The sequence below is a fragment of the Pelophylax lessonae genome (assembly GCF_965119305.1).
Source record: "Pelophylax lessonae genome assembly, chromosome: 5".
In the NCBI taxonomy this organism is placed as follows: domain Eukaryota; kingdom Metazoa; phylum Chordata; class Amphibia; order Anura; family Ranidae; genus Pelophylax; species Pelophylax lessonae.
The window spans coordinates 354,141,711-354,167,926 of NC_138772.1; the positions used below are offsets into that span (position 1 = coordinate 354,141,711).

Here is a 26,216-nt window from a genome sequence, read left to right on the forward strand (position 1 = left end):
CTGCATGATATCAAAGCACTCTTGTACGAAGCTTATAACTATTGTTTGAACACTGTAACATCCACTTTTGGATGATGTTCGAACCTTGTTGTTGTTATTTTCTTATATCACATTCTGTTGATGTGATTTTCTGTTTTTCATTTGTATTTGAAATTCAATAAAAATTTATTGATTGAAAAAAAAGAAAACACCCCCTAGGCATACATTTAACCCTTTGATCGACCCTGGTGTTAACCCCTTCCCTGCCAGTGTCATTACTACAGTAACAGTGCATATTTTTTTGCACTGATTACTGTAGTAATGTCACTGGTTCCCCCTCCCCCCCCCCCAATAAAAATTGCTGATCGCCGCCATTACCAGTAAAAAATAAATAAAAATGACATAAATCTTTCCCTTCGTTTGTAGACACGAAAACTTTTGCGCAAACCAATCAAAATATGCTTATTGGGATTTTTTTACCAAAAATATGTAGCAGAATACAAATTGGCCTAAAATTATGAAAACATTTGAATTTTATATATTTTTTTTTATTGGGAATGTTATATAGCATATGTGGTGTTGGGTGCGCTAAACAACAAATAAATAATGAATATATAACATATATCTATGTGTGAACCAAATCAACAAAAGTAAATATATATAACATATATCAATCTGTGAAGCCAATTAATAATGCAAATCCATTGGTGCATAAACATAAAAGTTCATAAGTGCCCATAAATATTTTGCAGGTGAGTAGAATTGTATTCTATCCGAATAATACGTGTATCCACCACCGAGTGAAATTCATCCTTACCAAACGGAAATAAATAAGGTGCAACTATATTTTCTTGTGCTGAAAAAATATCCAATCTCCTTGTGAACAAACACCACGTGTAAATCACCAAGAATTAGCCTCTTACCAGATGGTAATAGGTATGCACTTGTTCAGTGAAACCACCGCCTTGCTTCCTCTTTAAAATCCTGAAGTGGGATGTAGAACCGCTCTACCTTTCTTTCTCCACTAGATGGCAACGAGTACCAGCAAGAAACACAGCCTCATCCTTCTTTACAAGCTCACAAAACCACCCTGTATTAAAGGAAAAAAGAGGGCTAATAGTGTATTACCCTTGAGATTTATTCAAAAAACAGTTGCTAGTGCACTTACAATTAGATGTCTTGTATTCAGCATAAACATAGGCATACGAATTCCTGCAAAGGCTTGAGGCCGGCTGGACTTGTCTCAGTAGAAGTCCTATGGGAAGAAACCGGTCAGATTAGGAGGCGCACACGTCACACACAACTTGCGGTCCGTGCTGCAGCCGGCCGCAAGCCTTTGCAGGAATTCGGTGGTTTCACTGAACAAGTGCATACCTATTACCATCTGGTAAGAGGCTAATTCTTGGTGATTTACACGTGGTGTTTGTTCACAAGGAGATTGGATATTTTTTCAGCACAAGAAAATATAGTTGCACCTTATTTATTTCCGTTTGGTAAGGATGAATTTCACTCGGTGGTGGATACACGTATTATTCGGATAGAATACAATTCTACTCACCTGCAAAATATTTATGGACACTTATGAACTTTTATGTTTATGCACCAATGGATTTGCATTATTAATTGGCTTCACAGATTGATATATGTTATATATATTTACTTTTGTTGATTTGGTTCACACATAGATATATGTTATATATTCATTATTTATTTGTTGTTTAGCGCACCCCACACCACATATACATTTATCTATATTCAAAAGCACTGAATACCGGGAGCAGCTTCAACGCACTATCAGCGCACCCATCCCCCCTTACAACAATGTTATATAGCAGGAAGTGAAAGATGGGTTTTTTTTTTTCTTTTTCAGAATTTTCGCTCATTTTTTGTTTATAGCGCAAAAAAAAATAAAATCGCAGAGGTGATCAAATACCACCAAAAGAGACCTCTATTTGTGGGAAAAAAAGGACGATAATTTTATTTGGGTACAGCATCGCACGACCGCGCAATTGTCCATTAAACTAACGCAGTGCCGAATCGCATTAAAAGGCCTGGTCTTTAAGGGGGGAAATCTTCGGGCCAGAAATGGTTAAAGGGACCCTGTCACTAAAAAAAGGTACTATGGCAAGAGTGACTTGTAAAGGAGACAGTAAATACTTACCTTTCCTGCCACCCTAGTCAATGTATTTGGTAACTACAGGCTTATGTTCATTCTAGGGGCACTAATGTCATCATCATCTCACCTCTTGGTTTATGTGTACTGCTGGAATGACCCGACCTGCAGATTATTGGATTAATAAGAAGCGCAAATTGCTATTTCCGATAGAAATGATTTTGGAGGCAGCTCTGAGCTCGTCTCTACTCAATACAGGAGCTAGAGCATTGCACCTCTGACCCAATGCTTTGTAGGTTCTGATGTAAAAATAATAAATGCGTATCCTTTTTTTTTTTTCTCTTACTATGGGTGCATTTAGTTATTTATTTGCAAAAAGTGGAAGTCTTAAGGCTTTGGGTGTTTTAAATTGCGGGCCGAATTGCCGCGATTCTGCTTGAGATTTTAAACCATGCTGTTGAAAAGTCTAATCGCACATCAGCGTTCATTTCAATGGCACCTAAAAACATGGTGTGATTCTGCCATAATTGTCGCTCGACAACTGGAGCAAACCAAATCACACAGTCTGTGTCCCCCAAAAGAAGTTCTGGTACTTTTTTGGGGTGACATGCGCTGCGCGATTTGGTTTTGCGTGCTTTGTCGCATGACAATCGTGGCAGAATCGCACTGTGTTTTTAGATGCCATTGAAATGAATGTGCAATTTGACATTTTAACAGCGTGTCTTGAAATCCCTGGCAGAATTGCGGCGATTCAGCCCGCAATATAAAACTCCTATGTGTGAACGGAGCCTATGGATATGTGCGCTATCCTATCATTAACGCTAGGTTCACGCCTATCGCTGTGGCTGCGGGCGTGGGAATCGCATCTGTTCCTGCACCTGCAGACAAATCCCGTTGCTCTTAGGAGCCATTCGGGGCTGCAGCAGGGGGAAATCGCCTGGCCAATAAGAGCAATTTAATAATAAAATTATATAGGTTTATATAGAGTGAATATTCAATTTTTCACAGTTTTGCGCTGTGTTATTTGTTTTTTCTTAAAGGCCCGTACACACGTACCGATCGTCGGCATACAAACGTCGGCGAACGAAAGATCTGCCGATTGTACGCGTGTTAGTATGGTGCCTCCGACAGATGTCTGCGCACAATCCGCGGACAAAAGTCTTTCGTGCAAACATGAACATTTTTGTCTGCGGACACCAGAACGGACGATTGTTCGCCTGTCAGTACAGAATTCGGCCGACAGACCGCAGATTTGCAAGACTGGGCATGCTCAGAAAATTAAAAACACAGGGAAAGTTAACCATTACATGACATCACTTCTGCAGTCAGCTGAAGTCTGCAGACAAAATTCTTGTGCTGTCCTTGTGCTGTCTTTGCACTTTTCAACAGACACCGACATCCCGGGGAGAAAAGACGAACATTTGTATGCCGACGATCGGTACGTGTGTACGGGGCTTTATTGATCACATGGTGATGAACAGCTGCATCAGTTTGGCATTATTCACATAGCGCAGGGAGGGTGTTTTGTTCTTTTATTTTATAAATAAGCGCATGCATGCACTTTTTCCTTGCGGAAACGCAGCGACAGGCATATGAATGGGCTGCCGTATCTGCGCAAACGTGGGCCAAAAAAACACACTGGTGTGAGAAATAAGATATAAGACTGGAGCCTTCAGAATCCAGAGTAGCAATGCATGACCACCAATCACCTTCTAGCTTTCGTTTTCAAAGCATAACTAAAAAAATCTAAAGCTAGATGCTGATTGGTTGAACTGCACAGCTGCTCCAGATTCTATCTGCATCAATCTTAGTAAATTCCCCCCATTATGTTTTTACAATACAATAATAGGAAGCCAACCTCTGGCCATGATCGATTTATGGTTTGTGAGCATCGTTATCACTTTATCGCCTGCAGCAACCCAACGCCACCAAGATGGCGCTGCAGCTCCTGAGACGGGGACGCGTTGGATCGGGGAAGTTCGGCCTCTTGTAACCACAACTCTGTGATCCTTCCAAACAGGAGCAGCAGCGGCGCTGTGAGCAGAGCTGGGAGAAGTGCGGCGATCGGGAGCCGGGCACTGAGCATCCGAGGACGGCGGGCACAGAGCTCTGCAGTCTGGGGAGAACTTGGCCGGGCGGTGTTGGGGAGGGGGGGAGCACGGTGAAGATGAATCGAAGTTTCAGCAAGTCCCAGACTCTGCGGTATGTGGCCAGCAGCGCTGTGGAGGTGAAGAGTAAGGTGAGTCAGGGAGGGGGTGTGCTTTGTTTGGGTCCCCCCCCCCCCCTATCCTGTCCTCCTTCACCCCCCTCTATCTACAGCCCTGGATGGGAATGAATGGGGAGAAGTCCTGAGCTCCATCACATCCAGCTCTTTTGTTTCTTGGGGAATGTAAAGAATTCCTAGTCCTCATCCATGGAGCTGGGAACCTTCTCATCTCCATCTGTACAGGATTGATGGCTGGGGACCTGGTCATGTCATTCACTGCATAGGGGGGTCACACATGACAGAATACTAATACACAGCGCCTCATCCCTCTCTAATACACAGCGCCCCATCCCTCTCTAATACACAGCGCCCCATCCCTCTCTAATACACAGCGCCTCATCCCTCTCTAATACACAGAGCCTCATCCCTCTCTAATACACAGCGCCTCATCCCTCTCTAATACACAGCGCCCCATCCCTCTCTAATACACAGCGCCTCATCCCTCTCTAATACACAGCGCCTCATCCCTCTCTAATACACAGCGCCCCATCCCTCTCTAATACACAGCGCCTCATCCCTCTCTAATACACAGAGCCTCATCCCTCTCTAATACACAGCGCCTCATCCCTCTCTAATACACAGCGCCCCATCCCTCTCTAATACACAGCGCCTCATCCCTCTCTAATACACAGCGCCTCATCCCTCTCTAATACACAGCGCCCCATTCCTCTCTAATACACAGCGCCTCATCCCTCTCTAATACACAGCGCCCCATCCCTCTCTAATACACAGCGCCCCATCCCTCTCTAATACACAGCGCCCCATCCCTCTCTAATACACAGTGCCTGATCCCTCTCTAATACACAGTGCCTGATCCCTCTCTAATACACAGCGCCTCATACCTCTCTAATACACAGCGCCTCATACCTCTCTAATACACAGCGCCTCATCCCTCTCTAATACACAGCGCCTCATCCCTCTCTAATACACAGCGCCTCATCCCTCTCTAATACACAGCGCCTCATCCCTCTCTAATACACAGCGCCTCATCCCTCTCTAATACACAGCGCCCCATCCCTCTCTAATACACAGCGCCCCATCCCTCTCTAATACACAGCGCCTCATCCCTCTCTAATACACAGTGCCCCATCCCTCTCTAATACACAGTGCCCCATCCCTCTCTAATACACAGTGCCTGATCCCTCTCTAATACACAGAGCCTCATCCCTCTCTAATACACAGCGCCCCATCCCTCTCTAATACACAGTGCCTGATCCCTCTCTAATACACAGCGCCCCATCCTTCTCTAATACACAGCGCCCCATCCCTCTCTAATACACAGCGCCTCATCCCTCTCTAATACACAGCGCCTCATCCCTCTCTAATACACAGCGCCTCATCCCTCTCTAATACACAGCGCCTCATCCCTCTCTAATACACAACGCCTCATCCCTCTCTAATACACAGCGCCTCATCCCTCTCTAATACACAGCGCCTCATCCCTCTCTAATACACAGCGCCCCATCCCTCTCTAATACACAGCGCCTCATCCCTCTCTAATACACAGCGCCCCATCCCTCTCTAATACACAGCGCCTCATCCCTCTCTAATACACAGCGCCTCATCCCTCTCTAATACACAGCGCCTCATCCCTCTCTAATACACAGCGCCTCATCCCTCTCTAATACACAGCGCCTCATCCCTCTCTAATACACAGCGCCTCATCCCTCTCTAATACACAGCGCCTCATCCCTCTCTAATACACAGCGCCTCATCCCTCTCTAATACACAGCGCCCCATCCCTCTCTAATACACAGCGCCTCATCCCTCTCTAATACACAGCGCCTGATCCCTCTCTAATACACAGCGCCTCATCCCTCTCTAATACACAGCGCCTCATCCCTCTCTATATACTATGTGATCAGCTGCAACAATGTATGACATGGAGCAATACCAGGGACCATCTACTTAAAACTGGCCTTCTAGTATTCAGCCATATCATAAAATGTATATACTATGTGATTGGCTGCAACGATTCATGATATGCATTGATATCAGGACTCCTCTACTTAGATCTGTCTGTATATGTATTCATATGTAATATAAAATGTCTCATTGCCAGGGCTGATCTTCTTAGATCTGTTCTTGTATGTATCCATATAAAATGTATCAATACCAGCGCACATCTATTTAGGACTGTCCTTGTATGTATTTATATGTAGAATAAAATGTGCCATTGCCAGGGCTGATCTTCTTAGATCTGTTCTTGTATGTATCCATATAAAATGTATCCATACCAGCGCTCATCTATTTAGGACTGTCGTTGTATATATATGTAGAACAAAATGTCTCATTGCCAGGGCTGATCTCCTTATAGCTGGCCTTCTAATATTTAGCTGTAACATAAAATGTATAATTTCGTAGTCTGATCTCCTTATTCCTTGTATGTATTTATCTGCAACACAGTATAATATGTATCATGGCATAAGTTGATCCCCCTTAAAAGGGCTAATTTAAATTTGTAGTCATGTGATGTAAAAATAGGCAGTTGAACTGTGTTTTTAATGAGCCCCCCCCCAAACAAAAAATTAAAAGTCAGAAGCTACAAGTACTGTAGCTGCTGACTTTTAATATTAGGACACTTACCTGTCCAGGGATCCCGCAATGTCGGCAGCTGATTTTTTTTAATCGACTCTCGGGGGCTGTCACCGCCATTCCTTGTGAGGGGAAACTGCCAGTGAAGCCATGTGACTTCACAGCCAGATCCCTACTGCTCATGTGCGAAGTGCGCTGCGCTTTTGTGAATGGCCTGGCAGCAGGGAAATGAGGAGGGGGCCCGAACTCCCGTGGAGAAGTCACCTGGAAAAAAACAGGTACCCGCTCCCTCCCCTCCCCCATTATCTGGTGTGCCTCCTGTTGTCATCCCTCCAGTGTTGTCTCACACTAAAACAAGAGGTGTGTTACTGGCCATATCACTGAATGAAAATAGAGGGCAAAAGCCCAAAAAAATAAAATGTAGCCACCACATCTAATGATTGGTAAGCTGAAATATTACATTTTTGGTTCTGAGTTTATTACCACTTTAGTCTAACGGTCTCCTTGCCTGGGCTAATCGCCTTATATCTGTCCATCAAGTATTCTTCTGTAATATAGCATAAAATGTATCCTTGTCTAGTCTGATCTCCTTTTATAGAACTGTCCATCTAGTGTTCACCTGTAACATAATATAACATGTATCATTACCTGTCTGAGTGGCATTCATTGGTAATATAAAATGTATTATTGCCTAGGCTGATCACCTTTATAACTGTCTATCTAGCATTAATCTTTCATATAAAATGTATCCTTGTCTAGTCTGATCTCCTTTTATAGAACTGTCCATCTAGTGTTCACCTGTAACGTAATATAACATGTATCATTACCTGTCTGAGTGGTATTTATCGGTAATATAAAATGTATTATTGCCTGAGCTGATCACCTTTTATAACTGTCCATCTAGCATTAATCTTTCATATAAAATGTATCCTTGTCCGGGCTGATCACCTTTATACCTGTCCATCTAGTATTCATCTCTAATATAAAATGTATTATTGCCTAGGCTGATCACCTTATAACTGTCCATCTCGTATTCATCTCTAATATAAAATGTACTATTGCCTAGGCTGATCACCTTATAACTGTCCATCTAGCATTAATCGTTAATATAAAATGTACTATTTCCTAGGCTGATCACCTTATGACTGTCAATCTAGTATTCATCTCTAATATAAAATGTATTAATGCCTGGGCTGATCACCTTCTAACTGTCCATCTAGCATTCATCTGTAATATAAAATGTAGAATTGCCGGGCTGATCACCTTATAACTGTCCATCTAGTATTGTTCTTTAATATAAAATGTATTATTGCCTGGGCTGATCACCTTATACCTGTCCATCTAGTATTCATCTATAATATAAAATGTATTATTGCCTAGACTGATCACCTTATAACTGTCCATCTAGCATTAATCGTTAATATAAAATGTATCCTTGTCCGGGAAGATCTCCTTATTACTGTCCATCTAGCCGTTATCTTTAATATAAAATGTATTATTGTCTAGGCTGATCACCTTCTAACTGTCCATCTAGCATTAATCTTTAATATAAAATGTATTCTTGCCTAGGCTTATTGCCTTATAACTGTCAATCTAGTATTCATCTCTAATATAAAATGTATTAATGCCTGGGCTGATCACCTTCTAACTGTCCATCTAGCATTCATCTGTATTATAAAATATATCCTTGCCTGGGCTGATCTTGTTTTCTGTTTAGATTTCCTAGCTCCCTGTACTGGATGGGATCAGTGAGCGGTCAGGAAGGATGTAAATCCTTACAGTTTGCTGTCATTGCTGTTTGTTTACAAATAGAGAGCTCTGCAGCTTGGCATTGTCAGGGTTGTACACAACATCCAGGCACAATCTAGCTGTGGATGGTGTGTTTTCATGGAGTCGGCGGCGCTCTAACAATGTCTGGATTTAACAGCATGCACATGTTGTGGTGTGGAGATTCCTGCTATAGGCTGTCCGCTGAGAACACTTGGAAGGAAGAGTAAGGAGAGGAAGGCTTTGTAGAAACTGCTAGGGCCCTATGTTAGTACAGGCATGGCACTACAGGCGCTGTGATAGTTTTAGTTGGGCTTTGTGCTGATTATATAGTGGGATTTACTGAAGTGCAGCAGCCTCGTTCCACACCTCTGTGAGTCAGTGCAGGTTCTGTGTGTACTCATCAATTAAGCTTTCATCTCTTGTCCTGTTTCGACTTGCAGCAAGGAGCTCCGAGCTGTTTTCTAGGCTCTGGCTTTCTTTATTGGTGAGGCAGAGTGATGTTTCCCATCATTAAATCGCTGTGCGTGATGGGACAGGCGTGACATCACGCACTGCGAATCATACTAAATATCTTTTTTTTTTTTGGTTGATGAAAGATTACATACTCAGTATATTAAGACGTTTATATTATATCTGGTAAGCTAACAGATGATGATTTGTTCAGCTTGCCTATAGGAAAGCGATAATTAATGCAGGTAGCACCAACTATTTATGCCTCAAAGGAGCTTACAATCTAATGCTGGATACACACTATACAATTTTCTTTAGATTTTTTTTTCCTTTTAGATTTACCAAAACCATATGAGGTCAACCCTAAACACTTTAAATTTGTATGAAATCAGGCAGGCCCTTGCACTACATAGTTGAAGGTAAATCTAAAGGAAACCTAACAACAAAAGTTGTATAGTGTGTATGCAGCCTTAAGGGCCATACACACTATCAGATTATCTGAAGACTTTTTCCTTCAGATTTACCTTTTCTATGTAGTGGAAGGGCCTGCCGGATTGCATACAAATTGAAAGTGTTTAGGTTTGACCTCATATTGTATGGTTTTGGTAAGTCTACAGACAAAAGTCTTCAGATAATCTGATAGTGTATATGGCCCATTAAGCCCTGTACACACGCAATGATTATCGGCCGACCGATCAACCGTCATTTGTCCAGAGTTGTGTTTTGTTGGTTGGAATGTGCCTAGACTACACACAAACTTTCTCGCCCAACAAAATTCTACTTCAGAAGTGATGTCATGTGTTGGTTTGCTTTCTTTGTGTTCTTTCTTCACTGAGCATGCCCAGTCTTGTTCATCAGATTTTTCCCTGTTGAAATCTGTACTGACTGCACGAAAATCGGCCGTTGTGTTGACGGCCAACAAAAATTTTATAGCATGCACACCAGAATTTTTTCGGCCGAAAAGTCGGAGTTGGTTGTCGGAAGCATCATACTAACAAGCCGAAAATCGGCAGATCGGACGTTGGCCGAAAATTCCCTGCCAATTTTCGACGCTTGTGTACGGGGCTTTATACCTTGTACACCCGATCAGATAATTGGACAACTTATTGTTCACATTTTGTTGCATGATACTAGTATCAAATTCAGCAATGCGTACTAAACATATGATTTTTTTTTTTTCTTTTTTCGTATGATTCTGGAAAAGCTTTCTGGTTGCGTAGTTACGTATCAAAAACAATAGCAGCCAGGCTTTTTCCAGGTTATTTTTGTGTTTCTGATCATGCGCGGTCTCTGTCTATTGATTTTTAGCGGACACAAACTGTACTGATTAAACGATTGTCGTTCGCTAGGCTATCATACCACAAAAGTTTTCGTGTTTTGTCCCTTCGGATTTTGTTGGAAGAAATGTCGTGATTGGCTGTCGAAAGCTATGTATTAACGATCAGATTATCATGCGATCAATTAGAAATCTGTGTTTTTCGTACGATTATCTGATCGTGTGTACGAGGCATAGAACTGGCCCCACACTGGTTGATTATTGATCAGTGTGTGGGTTCACCTGCTCGTCCAAAGCTGATTGTTCATTCTGCTTCAGCTGGAAGTAAAGCCTCGTACACACGCACGATTGTTGGCCGACCGATCAGCCGTCTTTTGTCCAGTGTTGTTGTGTTGGTTGAAATGTGCTCTAGACTGCACACAAATTTTCTCGGCCAACAAAAACCAACTTCGGAAGTGATGTCATGTGCTGGTTAACTTTCCGTGTGTTTTTTCATCTCTGAGCATGCCCAGTCTTGCTCATCTGATGTTTGTCTGCCAAAATCTGTACTGACTGACGAAAAATCGGCCGTTGTGGTGACGGCCAACAAAAAATTTATAGCATGCACACCAGATTTTGTGCGGCCGAAAAGTCGCAGTCGGTTGTCGGAATCATCATACTAACAAGCCGACAATCGGCCAATCGGACGTTGGCCGAAAATTCACGGCCAACAATTGGTGCGTGTGTACAAGGCTTAACATGGAAAACTTTCTGCCGATCAGCGACCATAGCCACTTGTCAATTTTTTTTCTTTTTTTATTTAATGTATTCTTCCAAATTCTTACATTTCTTTTTATTCTTAAATTTAGGAAATGTATTCATAAATATCTCTATATACAGTGGTAAATATAAATAACCAACTATAGGGTTAGGGAGCAAAATCTCTAATCCACTCTGAGAATAACAGATAGAAGAGATATACTGTATATAATGTTAGAGGTTGAATCTGGAAAATTTCATCAGACTCCGAGATCAAATTTTTTAATAAAAAAAAAAAAAAAAAAAAAACATGAATTGTTTTGCCAATTTTCAGACAGAACTGTGATATATTATGTATGACAGACTCCCTTGTCATAGGCAGTTGGCTTGATCAAAACTACCTGCGCCTGCTGTCACACATGCTGGCCATACAAAAACAGTTTCTTCCTTCAAAAAATTTTCATTATAAGAACGTTCGTTAAATTTTCTAATCATTAGTGGGGTCAAATCGACGTTTGTTTTTGACCACAGTGACAGGAAACTTCAAAGGAGCAGAATAGAAAACTTGTTGGTCAAAGGAATTTTCAGACGCTGTATGTGTTTTTCATTCAGAAATTGCATTAATTTTAAAACGAATTGTTAAATGCAAGTGAAATTATGAACATTCTTTCATCAGCAAATGTACAAAGATTTTTTTTTCGTATGAAATTCTCCCGCGAAATTTTGATAAGTGTATGGCCAGCATAAGGCTCGGTTCACTCTGTGCAGTTTGCTGTGATCTGTTTCTGCAGTGCTTTTTGCTGTGCATTTTGCGCACGTGATTTTGCTGCAATTTGCATCATTTATGCTTTTTTTTTGGCCAATTTTCGGTTGAGCAGATTAAAAAATGCAACAAAAAAAAGTTATACTTACCGGCTCTGTGCAATGGTTTTGCACAGAGCAGCCCTGATTCTCCTCTTCTGGGGTCCCCCTTCCGATGCTTCTGGCTTCTCCTGCCTTTAGGGTGCCCCAATAGCAAGCTGCAAAGTATAGTATCGATAGAGTGCCCCTATAGCAAGGTAAAAAACTTCTCACTTCCTGCCCAGGACTACATGTCCCATGAGGCATTGCTCCTCACACATTCACAAGTTCTCAGGCACTTACTGACATGTATGGATGGTGTACTGAGCTGCATGTGTGCTGCACTGTGTCTTCTGACATGTATGGATAGTGCACTGAGCTGTATGGGTGCTGCACTGTGTTTCCAGATATGTAAACAAATAATGCATTCTGTATGCAGTCCAACTAGTCGGCTGACCAACTAATTGATTATGAAAATAGTTGAGAACTATTTTCATAATCAATAAGCTATCAATTAGTAGTTTTGGCCCTAGCAGTTTTCTCACTGGGAACGAAGGAGCCCATTGCAGCAAGGTAGAAGTGATATCATTAAAGCGGAATTCCACCCATTTTTAATAGGTTGGATTACATAGATGTATGCAATCCCCTTTAAAACGACTTTTACCAATGGAAACTTTTTTTTTTTTTGCTAGTAAATAACTTATTTTCTTGTTTATTCCTCCTCTCCTCACTTCCGGGTCCGATCGGCGATGACGTCATTCGGCGATTCACAGTGTGTGCTGGGATGTATTCCATGCCAGAAATCTCGCAGTATTACCCAGGAGCTGAGCTGTACAGAACCGTGACCTGCCCCGCCTCCGCTCCACCTCCTCTCAGTGAGTTGTACTGTATGCATTGTATTCAGCCCGTGCTCTGCCCCGCCTCCTCTCAGTGAGCGAGGACTGAAAGCATTATATCCTCACTGAGCTCACTGAGAGGAGGCGGGGCAGAGCACGGGCTGAATACAATGCATACAGTACAACTCACTGAGAGGAGGCGGGGCAGAGGCGGGGCAGGTCACGGCCTCAATACACACAGTACAGCTCAGCTCCTGGGTAATACTGCGAGATTTCTGGCATGGAATACATCCCAGCACACACTGCGAATCGCCGAATGACGTCATCGCCGATCGGACCCGGAAGTGAGGAGAGGAGGAATAAACAGGAAAATAAGGCATTTACTAGCAAAAAAAAAAAAAAAGTTTCCATTGGTAAAAGTCGTTTTAAATGGGATTACATACATCTAAAGTTCCGAAAATGGGTGGAACTACACAAGGCAAAACTTTTTTTTTTTTTTTTTTTTCTGTAGCTTTGGATAAAGTGGAGAGCGCCTGTCGGTTTATATTGTTGTCTGTACCCCCACTAAGGAGATTCTCCCTCTCTATTTGTCCTGTTTACCATTATCATTGAAAGTGAAAGTAAAAGAAAATCCCAAATGTTGTGTTGTCTCCAGAATAGTAATAATAGGGAAGTCTTCCAAGGGGGACACTAGTTCTGGTGACCTGGGGGTCCCTAATGGATTCCATCAGTTTACAGGGATTTCCTCTCTCACTTCATGGGACAGGAAGTGAAGGGAAATCTCCCCAATGGGACACAGATGGCAAAAAATAATCTGACAGAGGTTATAATAACCTCGCTCTGTTTAAAATGAAAACAAAAAAACAGATTTGCCTATAGTTCTACTTTAGGCCCCGTGTGTTGTCTTTTTTTAGATGTTTTGGGGCTACTATTGTAGAGGTCTGAAAATGCTAGTTGCCAGGCTGACTCTTGTTTCAGGGCTTATGAGTGACTGACCCAGAATAAAGCCTCGTACACGCACACGATCAGATTATCGGACGATCTTTTGTCCGTTTTTTTGTTGCATGCTAGTCTCATATGGAAAGTGAAGAGGTTGCTTTCATACGAAAATTCTCCTACGACAGAATTCTACTTCAGAAGTGATGTCATGTGTTGAATTGTTTTGTATGTGTTCTTTCCTTTCTGAGCATGCCTAGTCTTGCTCTTATGATTTTTTTCGGACGAAAACTGTACTAATTAAACGAAGATCAGACGTTGTGTTTACATACGATAAAAATTTTATAGCCTGCACATCCAGTTTTTGTCGTCCGAAAATTCGTAATCGGCTGTCGAAAGCACTATACTAACAATCCGAAAATCAGCAGTTCGTTCGTTGGACAAAATTTTACTTCCGATTTTTGTATCGTGTGTACGGGCTTAAGTTTACGGCAAGTAAAGGCAGAAATCCTGAGTTGCATAGTTGTTTCAGGTCAGCAATTTGAAGTATTGAACTCGGCCCTGCATAAGCGGAGTGGACATGGATCTCTCATTTGGCTACTCCTCATCAGGGGATCCGTGGACGGATCCCCTGATGAGACAAACCGGATCCAGCCCGTATGAAAGGGACCTACATGTTTTTTTGTCTGCCCGTCATGGACTCCCTAAAACGTATCCATGGACCACTTAGGTGTTCATGGACCCAGATTAAGAACCCCTGCTGTAGGGGAAACACTATGCATCATCCACTCCTTCAGACTGTGGACTTATGGGGTGGTAGTGCACTCATACAGTCCATCAGGCCTTTTCAGTGTAAAGAACCATTTAAGTGACGTCCGACTGGTATTCTAGCAATTTCTTCCTAGACTGCACAGCACATATTGAACATTCATTGCATTCATAGATTACTAAGATGCTTGGCCTCCAGAAAAACCTGATGACCGCGCTTAGGTTTCTGACAAAGTGACGCTCGGCACGTGTACGGTTTTAGTTTCTATTGCATGTATTTATTTGAACATTTTTGGCTAGCAGGACAAGAGCATGAGAGCTTAGGGTTGCTCATCCCTATTTTGGAGAATGTTATTATCTGTGTGCTGTAAACACTTCCATATTGTTCTGCTCAGGGAATGTACAGCAGCAAGTCCGGATCTGCTGCCATATGACTGATCACGTACAGCTCTGTTCCTCCAGAATGCAAATCAATTCTTAGAAAGTAGCTGGTAGGGTACTAAAGTCCTTTATTTCCATATACTGCATGTGTTTCCTTGCAGGCATCTTATTGTAAATACTTTGAGCATTCAATGTAAGGCTGGCCATAGACTGTTCAAATCTCGGCCGGTTCAGCAGGAACCATCTAAGATTAGAATCGTGCATGAGCAGATTCAAGTGGATCGATTGATCAACTTGGGTGCAACCAGCCTGCCAGATTTTCCATGTGAGTGGCTATTATAGCTGCTAGCAATAATAACTGTGTTCTCCAGGCTTCCCCTATTGGGAGAACACAATGGCTCTGTGGGAGGGATTCCTTCATCAACACGTCAGCCTGAGGTTACAGGAAAGAAAATCGCTCTGTCTATGGCTGGCCCAAGGCTTCATTTACACCTGGGCGTTCAAGAATTGTGGCAAAATGTGGAATTACCGTATATACTCGAGTATAAGCCGACCCGAGTATAAGCCGAGACCCCTACTTTTACCACAAAAAGATGGGAAAAATCCATTGACTCGAGTATAAGCCTAGGGTGAGAATGCAGGGCGGCGGACATGGTACAGGAGAATGCAGAGTACTGGCATGGTGCAGGAGAATGCAGGGCGGCGGGCATGGTACAGGAGAATGCAGGGAGACTAGCATGGTGCAGGAGAATGCAGGGTACTGGCATGGTGCAGGAATATGCAGGGTGACTGGCATGGTGCAGGAGAATGCAGGGTACTGGCATGGTGCAGGAGAATGCAGGGTACTGGCATGGTACAGGAGAATGCAGGGTACTGGCATGGTACAGGAGAATGCAGGGTACTGGCATGGTGCAGGAGAATGCAGGGTACTGGCATGGTGCAGGAGAATGCAGGGTACTGGCATGGTGCAGGAGAATGCAGGGTACTGGCATGGTGCAGGAGAATGCAGGGTACTGGCATGGTGCAGGAGATTGCAGGGTACTGGCATGGTGCAGGAGATTGCAGGGTACTGGCATGGTGCAGGAGATTGCAGGGTACTGGCATGGTGCAGGAGATTGCAGGGTACTGGCATGGTGCAGGAGAATGCAGGGTACTGGCATGGTGCAGGAGATTGCAGGGTACTGGCATGGTACAAGAGGATCCGGGGTTGTGGGCATACTACAGGAGATGCAGTGCTGTGGGCATGGTACATGTGGACCATGCCCGCAGCACTGCATCCCTCGTAGTGTGCCCGCAGCCCATGGCAGGTAGTGAAGCTGTTTCACTTACCTGTTCCAGAGGCGCCTTCATTTTAAAAATGGCGCCGCCCATCGCCGACACGTCATTGCGCACGCGCCGCCGCCGCTCGTATACTTTCGGCTATATAGCCGAAATTACACGAGCGGCGGCGGCGCGTGCGCGGTGACATGTATGCGACGGGCGGCGCCATTTTTAAACCTTAAACCCGTCGGAGCCGAGGGGGACGTTTTCAGCACAAAAAAAATGTGCTGAAAAACTCGGCTTATACTCGAGTATATACGGTACTTCTTAATGGCACCCCTATCGCAGTGTGTTTCCGTGGTTGTTGCCCAAAAGAAGGACCACAGCAAAATTGTACCGTGTTTGAAAAATAATAATGGCATCGCAAACGTGCCCCACATTTTGTCGCCCGATGTAGAACCACTGTGGGTTCCTGAATCGCACCAGACTCACAGGCAGTTCACACTGCCATATGCGAACTGCAGGGAGTGTCAATACAAAGTTAATGACACCCCCAGATTAGTTTGCATATCGCAGTGTGAACTGTCAATTTGGACCGGAATCAGATTGCATAGGTGTGAACACCCATGTGATCCGATTCTGGTAGGACCTAAAAAAGGGTCCTGTGCGACTTTGGTCCGAATGCATTGCTAATTCAGCCATCGCACAGACAAAGCATGTGATTTTTAGAACAGTACGGTGCGAATCGCATGCAATGTCTGACATCGTTATAGTACAAACTGGTCCCCTATAACCTCTGTCAGGTTTTTTTTTTTTTTCCCCCCATCTGTGTCCTATTGCAGAGATTTCCTTTCACTTCCTGCCCTAAAGCCAAACAGGAAGTGAGAGGATATCCATGCAAATTAACGGAATTCCTTGGGGACCCCCAGCTCACCAGAACTAGTGTCCCCATTGGAAGATTTCCCCTCTATTACTTTTCTGAGGGCAACCCAAAATTTGGCATTTTCTTTTACTTTCACCTTCAATGATAATGGTAAACAGGACCAATAGAGAGGGTGATACTCATTAAGGCTACGTTCACATCTATGCAGTTGCTGTTTTTTTTCACATGTTTTTTGATGCGTTTTGCATCTTTTTTGGCTAGTGTAAAGCAAATAGTGGACCATCATTGGTGTCAGTGACAGCAATTGTTTGCCGTCATTGGTGTCAGTGGCAGCAATTGTCTGTCTGCCGTCATTGGTGTCAGTGGCAGCAATTGTCTGTCTGCCGTCATTGGTGTCAGTGGCAGCAATTGTCTGTCTGCCGTCATTGGTGTCAGTGGCAGCAATTGTCTGTCTGCCGTTATTGGTGTCAGTGGCAGCAATTGTCTGTCTGCCGTCATTGGTGTCAGTGGCAGCAATTGTCTGTCTTCCGTCATTGGTGTCAGTGGCAGCAATTGTCTGTCTGCCGTCATTGGTGTCAGTGGCAGCAATTGTCTGTCTGCCGTCATTGGTGTCAGTGGCAGCAATTGTCTGTCTGCCGTTATTGGTGTCAGTGGCAGCAATTGTCTGTCTGCCGTCATTGGTGTCAGTGGCAGCAATTGTCTGTCTGCCGTCATTGGTGTCAGTGGCAGCAATTGTCTGTCTGCCGTCATTGGTGTCAGTGGCAGCAATTGTCTGTCTGCCGTTATTGGTGTCAGTGGCAGCAATTGTCTGTCTGCCGTCATTGGTGTCAGTGGCAGCAATTGTCTGTCTGCCTTCATTGGTGTCAGTGGCAGCAATTGTCTGTCTGCCGTCATTGGTGTCAGTGGCAGCAATTGTTTGCCGTCATTGGTGTCAGTGGCAGCAATTGTCTGTCTGCCGTCGTTGGTGTCAGTGGCAGCAATTGTCTGTCTGCTGTCGTTGGTGTCAGTGGCAACCATTGTTTGCCATCGTTGGTGTCAGTGGCAGCAAACGTTCCCATTATAAATATCAGTGGGAGGAATAGTGTACCATCATTGCACAGGAAAATGTAAAAAACAACAAACACATTTTTATTTTGAACTTACATTTATTTAAATTCTGTTTTTGGGAGAATGATTCCCATCTTGGATATATTTTCAGAACTATCTCCATCCATCCCTTATCTCTTTTGGACTGGTCCTCATGGGCTGGATCTACGGTATTGTATTGGTAGCTTCTTGGCCTCACCAGCCTGATAAGTTCCTCTGTCTTTACCATGCTACTTGCCTGAATCGACTCCCTGCTTTTCTGGGCAGCCTGGGAAGTCTGTTGTTTAGGGGTGGTGTTTGTTGGCATGCAGATTAAAAACGCGAAACGCTGCGGATACGCATAAAAAAAAAAAAAAAAAAAATCCGCTGTACTTGCGTTTCTGGTGCATTTCCATTGATGTCTATGGAACCAAAAATTAAAACTGCTGCAGGTAAAGTCCCTGACCCTTTCCGAAAACGCACCAGTTGAAACCGCGAAGGTCTGAATGTGACCCATAGTAAATGTTGAATGAACTGTAGTGAGTTTTCTGAAAATGGCTTACATGTGAATGTAGCCTAACGGGGGTGTCGTGTCGAGGAGTGCCCTCCGTCGGATAATGCCCGGGTCGGACTGCGCATGCTCCGTAAGTGACGTCACCCTGTCAGAACAGCTGATCGGCTGGGGTTGGCGCGTGCGCAGTCCGTCGGGGGCACAATCCGACGAGAGACAGAGCGGGGAAGAATCTAATGTCAGATTCTGACTCGCTCTGTAGCGCGTGCGCAGTCCGTTGGGGGCATTTCTCGACGAGAGACAGAGCGGGGAAGAATCTAATGTCAGATTCTAACTCGCTCTGTACGATGATTACACATATGAACATTCTAACTCGCTATATGTAACTAATATATATATATATATATATATATATATATATATATATATATATATATATATATATAGTGTGTGTGTGTATATATATATATATATATATATATATATATATAGTTACTATATATATATATATATATATAACTCATTAAAGGGGCACCCTGAAATACTATGATCAGTACTCATATAGTATATATATAGTATAGTATATTTATATATATATATATATATATATATATATATATACTATATATAGTATGTGTGTGTGTATATATATATATATATATATATATATATATATATATATATATATATATATATATATATATATATATATATATATATATATATATATATATATATATATATAGTTACTATATATATATATATGTATATATATATATATATATATATATATATAGCTATATATAACTCATATGGCACACATTAAAGGGGCACTCTGAAATACTACGATCAGTACTCATATGGGACACATTAAAGGGGCACTCTGAAATACTAAAGGGGCACGCCGACTGCAATAATAAAAGGGCACTCTGGAATACTAAAGGGGCACCCTGAAATACTACGATCAGTACTCATATGGGACACATTAAAGGGGGCACTCTGAAATACTACGATCAGTACTCATATGGGACACATTAAAGGGGCACTCTGAAATACTAAAGGGGCACGCCGACTGCAATAATAAAAGGGCACTCTGGAATACTAAAGGGGCACGCCGACTGCAATAATAAAGGGGCACTCTGACCGTGGGTCATAAAGGAGCTATGTGACTGGGACACATAACGGGGCACTCTGATAGGGACACTGATGTAAAGGAGGACTCTAACGGGATCACTGGATGTAAAGGGGGACTCTGACGGGGACACTGATGTAAAGGGGGACTCTGACTGGGACACTGATGTAAAGGGGGACTCTGATAGGGAAGCACTAGATGTAAAGGAGCACTCTAATGGGGACACGGATGTAAAGGAGGACTCTGACAGGGACACACTGGATGTAAAGGAGGACTCTGACAGGGACACACTGGATGTAAAGGAGGACTCTGACAGAGGCACCGACACAGGCCAAATTACGGCGGGGGGACATGAACTGCATGACGGCGGGGACACAGGGTGGATGACGGCAGGGACAGGGGCTGAATGACGGCGGGGAAAGAGGCTGAATGACAGGGGGATACAGGCTGCATGATGAGGGACACACTGATGAGGCACAAATGAGGAGGCACTCATTGGCATGATTTAGACACAGATGGGCATGAGACACAGGTGGGCATAAATAGGGCAGAGATGGGCATGGATGAGGCAGAGATGGGCATGGATGAGGTAGGGGCGGTGCCCATCGGTGTGTACAGCGTGCGAAGAGAGAGCTAAACCAGACATGCAGCGTTCTGTTGACAAATGATCGCTCTGTCATTGGATGGAGCGATCACATGATAAATGGCCCCTGTCGTTGGCCCTTTAACACAATCCGTGGGAAGCGCGATTCGGATGTCTCTGTACGCCCTCCCAGAATAGGCCGACTACGCTGTAGCCATCATTGGGCTATGCCCTGGTCGACAAGTACTTAATCCCCATAGTCTTAGCTATCCGATATTACCCGTAAAGCGGGGCTTTGCATTACTTATGTTCTGCAATGTTTGGCCAAACTCGATCACAATGCCAGTCTCTGTGAAAATTAGGCATTGCCCCCAAAAAATGTGTGTGGCTACTGGAGGTCCTCTAGTATAAGTTTGCCAAGTATGGTGCCCTGAACCCCCGTGGTTTGGGCTCTACATTTATAGAAGCTTGGCCTGCTATGTTAATCTATGGCAGAGTCTTAGTCTGGAAATTTGAGGGGCTACAGCTAGGACCCCAAATGAGTCCGGGGGCCATATTTGGCACAGAGGTAGGGGGGTCCTTCCTTTACCACCCCAAACATTTTGGGGTTTGTTAGCTCAAAATTTCCTGATCAACTTTTTCTAGGGCCCCTTGAGAGTATGTGGCCCCCGGGCCATACGGCACAACAGGGAGTGCTGGATACCATTGGACTATTCTGCGGTGGTCAGCTAAAGTCTACCCCAATGCAGGTCCCTGTGAAAATAAAGCATTGGCCCCAAACAAATGTATGTGCCAAATTTGGTGCCCCTGAGCACCGTGGTTCGGCTACCACAGGGCCCTACATTTAAGCTAGCCTGGCCCATTATGTTAATCTATGGTTCAGCCGCGATCAGGAATTTGAGGGGCCACAGATCGGGCCCCAAATTAGTCCAGAGGCCCAGAGGTAGGGAAGGTCTTCCTTTGACACCTCTACATTTTTGAGGTCGCTAGCCTGAAGTTTTATGGTCAGCTTTTTAGGGGGCCCCTTGGGAGTGTGTGGCCCTCGGGCACTAATGCGGAGTGGGGATTGGTGAGTACTGCAGGAATCTCTGGACTCTTAGCTATTTAACAATATTTGCAGAGCCTGGCTCTGCAGTTCCTATGTCCTGCGGTGGTTGGGCAAATTCCACCCCCATGAAGGTCCTCATGAAAATTAAGCATTGGCCCCAAAAAAATTTTGTGGCCCCTGGGGGTCCTCTAGTAACCCTATACCAAGTTTGGTGCCCCTGGGCAACATCGTTCCGCTACCGTGGGGCCCTAGATTTAGGCTAGTTTGGCCTAGCCTATGGTAATATATGGCGCAGTAGGGAATTTTGGAGGGGCCACAACGTGGGCCCCAAACATGTTCAGGGAACCTGGACTCTTTCAGGGCCTGGGCTGTGGCCCCCTCAAATTCCCACCCCCATCAGAGTCATGGATTAACATAGCGGGCCAATGTACCATAAATTTAGTGCCCTGTGGTACCCAAATCACGGGGGGATATGGTCACCAAACTTGGTACAGGGATACTAGCTGACCCCCAGGGTCACACACAAATTTTTTTGTGGACGATGCCTAATTTTCACGAGGTCTGGCATGGGCGTCAAATTTGCACAAATACTGTAGAACATAGGTACCAGTGAGCCCTGCTCCGCAGGTAACATTGGATAGCTAAGAATATTGGGATTAATATGGTTTCCAGCAGTCCCTTCTCCACGGTACTGCCCCAGGGCCACACACTCCCAAAAGGCCCCTGAAAAAGTTGACCAGAAAATTTCAGGCTAGCTACTCCAACATTTTCAGAGTGGTACAAGGAAACACGGAGTTAAGTGAAAACCCTGGTGTAAGGGTCTAACACAAACACCGTGTTTAAAGTGGAAAAGATCCAGAAAGAGTAAAAAGAGTAAAGAAGAAGAAAACTGAGCATAGAAAGAGGAACTTAGACGCCTGGAAGTGAGAGAATCACACGTTGGAGAAAAGAAAAAGGGAGGAATGCAGAAAGAGAAAAAGAAAATATAGAGTTTACAGAAAAAGGGAAACAAAGAGAGATTGAAGTAAAAAGCAGGAGGGCTAAGGGAGAGGGAATGCCCATGGGGTTGTTTGGCCAGATAAAGAGGCACTTCTTTCAAACTTTAGTTAGGAGTATACAAGTGTATGCCTGCAGTGATGCCGGGGTGTACACAAGCAGACCAGACACGAGATATCCAAGTGCCTCTCACCTCCTCAAAGGGAGCCTCTATCCGGAAAACCTATATATCCCTCCATAATTGCTTACATGCAAACGGAGCCAAAAAAGAACTACTTGGGATATCCAGATGTAATTATAGATACACTTGTATACTCCTAACTAAAGTTTGAAAGAAGTGCCTCTTTATCTGGCCAAACAACCCCATGGGCATTCCATGACCTACCAGATACCGATACTATCACATACAGGAACTCTAAGGCAACCAATATATTGTATAATCTTACACCCCTGAAGAAGCGGAGTGTTGAAACCCGCGAAACATGTTGGGTTAATGCCCGGTACCCTGGTTTGGGGTCACCGGAGCTTGCATAACATCTATACTGCCTGCAATGTTCAGAACTGTATGTAATTGATATGACTATGATGGTAATCTGTTCTGTACAATCCTTTATTTTATAATCTTTTCTCTTCACTTTGTATGTAATTTTTAATGGAACAATAAAATTTATATATTTTTATACATGGTGGTTTTTCCATCGTTGATCTAAGTACCGTTAAAATCCCACTAGCCCTCAACCATTTTTCTCTCTTATCTCTTCTTTTCTTAATCCAACTTTTCCTTTCCTTTTCTTTTCCCTCTTCCCCCCCCCCCTTTTCCTTTCCCCTTCCTTTTCATTCCTCTTTTCCCCCTTACTTCCTCCTCTTCTTCCCTTCTTCCCTCCCCATTACCTCTCCCTTAGCCCTCCTGCTTTTTACTTCAATCTCTCTTTGTTTCCCTTTTTCTGTAAACTCTATATTTTCTTTTTCTCTTTCTGCATTCCTCCCTTTTTCTTTTCTCCAACGTGTGATTCTCTCACTTCCAGGCGTCTAAGTTCCTCTTTCTATGCTCAGTTTTCTTCTTCTTTACTCTTTTTACTCTTTCTGGATCTTTTCCACTTTAAACACGGTGTTTGTGTTAGACCCTTACACCAGGGTTTTCACTTAACTCCGTGTTTCCTTGCACCACTCTGAAAATGTTGGAGTAGCTAGCCTGAAATTTTCTGGTCAACTTTTTCAGGGGCCTTTTGGGAGTGTGTGGCCCTGGGGCAGTACCGTGGAGAAGGGACTGCTGGAAACCATATTAATCCCAATATTCTTAGCTATCCAATGTTACCTGCGGAGCAGGGCTCACTGGTACCTATGTTCTACAGTATTTGTGCAAATTTGACGCCCATGCCAGTCCTCGTGAAAATTAGGCATCGTCCACAAAAAAATTTGTGTGTGACCCTGGGGGTCAGCTAGTATCCCTGTACCAAGTTTGGTGACCATATCCCCCCGTGATTTGGGTACCACAGGGCACTAAATTTATGGTACATTGGCCCGCTATGTTAATCCATGACTCTGATGGGGGTGGGAATTTGAGGGGGCCACAGCCCAGGCCCTGAAAGAGTCCAGGTTCCCTGAACATGTTTGGGGCCCACGTTGTGGCCCCTCCAAAATTCCCTACTGCGCCATATATTACCATAGGCTAGGCCAAACTAGCCTAAATCTAGGGCCCCACGGTAGCGGAACGATGTTGCCCAGGGGCACCAAACTTGGTATAGGGTTACTAGAGGACCCCCAGGGGCCACAAAATTTTTTTGGGGCCAATGCTTAATTTTCATGAGGACCTTCATGGGGGTGGAATTTGCCCAACCACCGCAGGACATAGGAACTGCAGAGCCAGGCTCTGCAAATATTGTTAAATAGCTAAGAGTCCAGAGATTCCTGCAGTACTCACCAATCCCCACTCCGCATTAGTGCCCGAGGGCCACACACTCCCAAGGGGCCCCCTAAAAAGCTGACCATAAAACTTCAGGCTAGCGACCTCAAAAATGTAGAGGTGTCAAAGGAAGACCTTCCCTACCTCTGGGCCTCTGGACTAATTTGGGGCCCGATCTGTGGCCCCTCAAATTCCTGATCGCGGCTGAACCATAGATTAACATAATGGGCCAGGCTAGCTTAAATGTAGGGCCCTGTGGTAGCCGAACCACGGTGCTCAGGGGCACCAAATTTGGCACATACATTTGTTTGGGGCCAATGCTTTATTTTCACAGGGACCTGCATTGGGGTAGACTTTAGCTGACCACCGCAGAATAGTCCAATGGTATCCAGCACTCCCTGCTGTGCCGTATGGCCCGGGGGCCACATACTCTCAAGGGGCCCTAGAAAAAGTTGATCAGGAAATTTTGAGCTAACAAACCCCAAAATGTTTGGGGTGGTAAAGGAAGGACCCCCCTACCTCTGTGCCAAATATGGCCCCCGGACTTATTTGGGGTCCTAGCTGTAGCCCCTCAAATTTCCAGACTAAGACTCTGCCATAGATTAACATAGCAGGCCAAGCTTCTATAAATGTAGAGCCCAAACCACGGGGGTTCAGGGCACCATACTTGGCAAACTTATACTAGAGGACCTCCAGTAGCCACACACATTTTTTGGGGGCAATGCCTAATTTTCACAGAGACTGGCATTGTGATCGAGTTTGGCCAAATATTGCAGAACATAAGTAATGCAAAGCCCCGCTTTACGGGTAATATCGGATAGCTAAGACTATGGGGATTAAGTACTTGTCGACCAGGGCATAGCCCAATGATGGCTACAGTGTAGTCGGCCTATTCTGGGAGGGCGTAAAGAGACATCCGAATCGCGCTTCCCACGGATTGTGTTAAAGGGCCAACGACAGGGGCCATTTACCATGTGATCGCTCCATCCAATGACAGAGCGATCATTTGTCAACAGAACGCTGCATGTCTGGTTTAGCTCTCTCTTCGCACGCTGTACACACCGATGGGCACCGCCCCTACCTCATCCATGCCCATCTCTGCCTCATCCATGCCCATCTCTGCCCTATTTATGCCCACCTGTGTCTCATGCCCATCTGTGTCTAAATCATGCCAATGAGTGCCTCCTCATTTGTGCCTCATCAGTGTGTCCCTCATCATGCAGCCTGTATCCCCCTGTCATTCAGCCTCTTTCCCCGCCGTCATTCAGCCCCTGTCCCTGCCGTCATCCACCCTGTGTCCCCGCCGTCATGCAGTTCATGTCCCCCCGCCGTAATTTGGCCTGTGTCGGTGCCTCTGTCAGAGTCCTCCTTTACATCCAGTGTGTCCCTGTCAGAGTCCTCCTTTACATCCAGTGTGTCCCTGTCAGAGTCCTCCTTTACATCCGTGTCCCCATTAGAGTGCTCCTTTACATCTAGTGCTTCCCTATCAGAGTCCCCCTTTACATCAGTGTCCCAGTCAGAGTCCCCCTTTACATCAGTGTCCCCGTCAGAGTTCCCCTTTACATCAGTGTCCCCGTCAGAGTCCCCCTTTACATCCAGTGATCCCGTTAGAGTCCTCCTTTACATCAGTGTCCCTATCAGAGTGCCCCGTTATGTGTCCCAGTCACATAGCTCCTTTATGACCCACGGTCAGAGTGCCCCTTTATTATTGCAGTCGGCGTGCCCCTTTAGTATTCCAGAGTGCCCTTTTATTATTGCAGTCGGCGTGCCCCTTTAGTATTTCAGAGTGCCCCTTTAATGTGTCCCATATGAGTACTGATCGTAGTATTTCAGAGTGCCCCCTTTAATGTGTCCCATATGAGTACTGATCGTAGTATTTCAGGGTGCCCCTTTAGTATTCCAGAGTGCCCTTTTATTATTGCAGTCGGCGTGCCCCTTTAGTATTTC

General features: G+C 44.4%; 1 protein-coding gene across 1 annotated transcript in view; it reads left to right on the forward strand.

Moving 5' to 3' along the window:
- The first annotated feature begins 4,173 nt into the window (after positions 1 to 4,173).
- The window catches only part of PARD6G (par-6 family cell polarity regulator gamma), a 206,394-nt gene continuing 184,351 nt past the window's right edge, over positions 4,174 to 26,216 (forward strand). Inside the window, exon 1 of the mRNA XM_082259261.1 lies at positions 4,174 to 4,331. Within this exon, the coding sequence (XP_082115387.1) occupies positions 4,260 to 4,331 (72 nt within the window). The 5' untranslated portion in view covers positions 4,174 to 4,259. The remainder of the gene's footprint in view (positions 4,332 to 26,216) is intronic.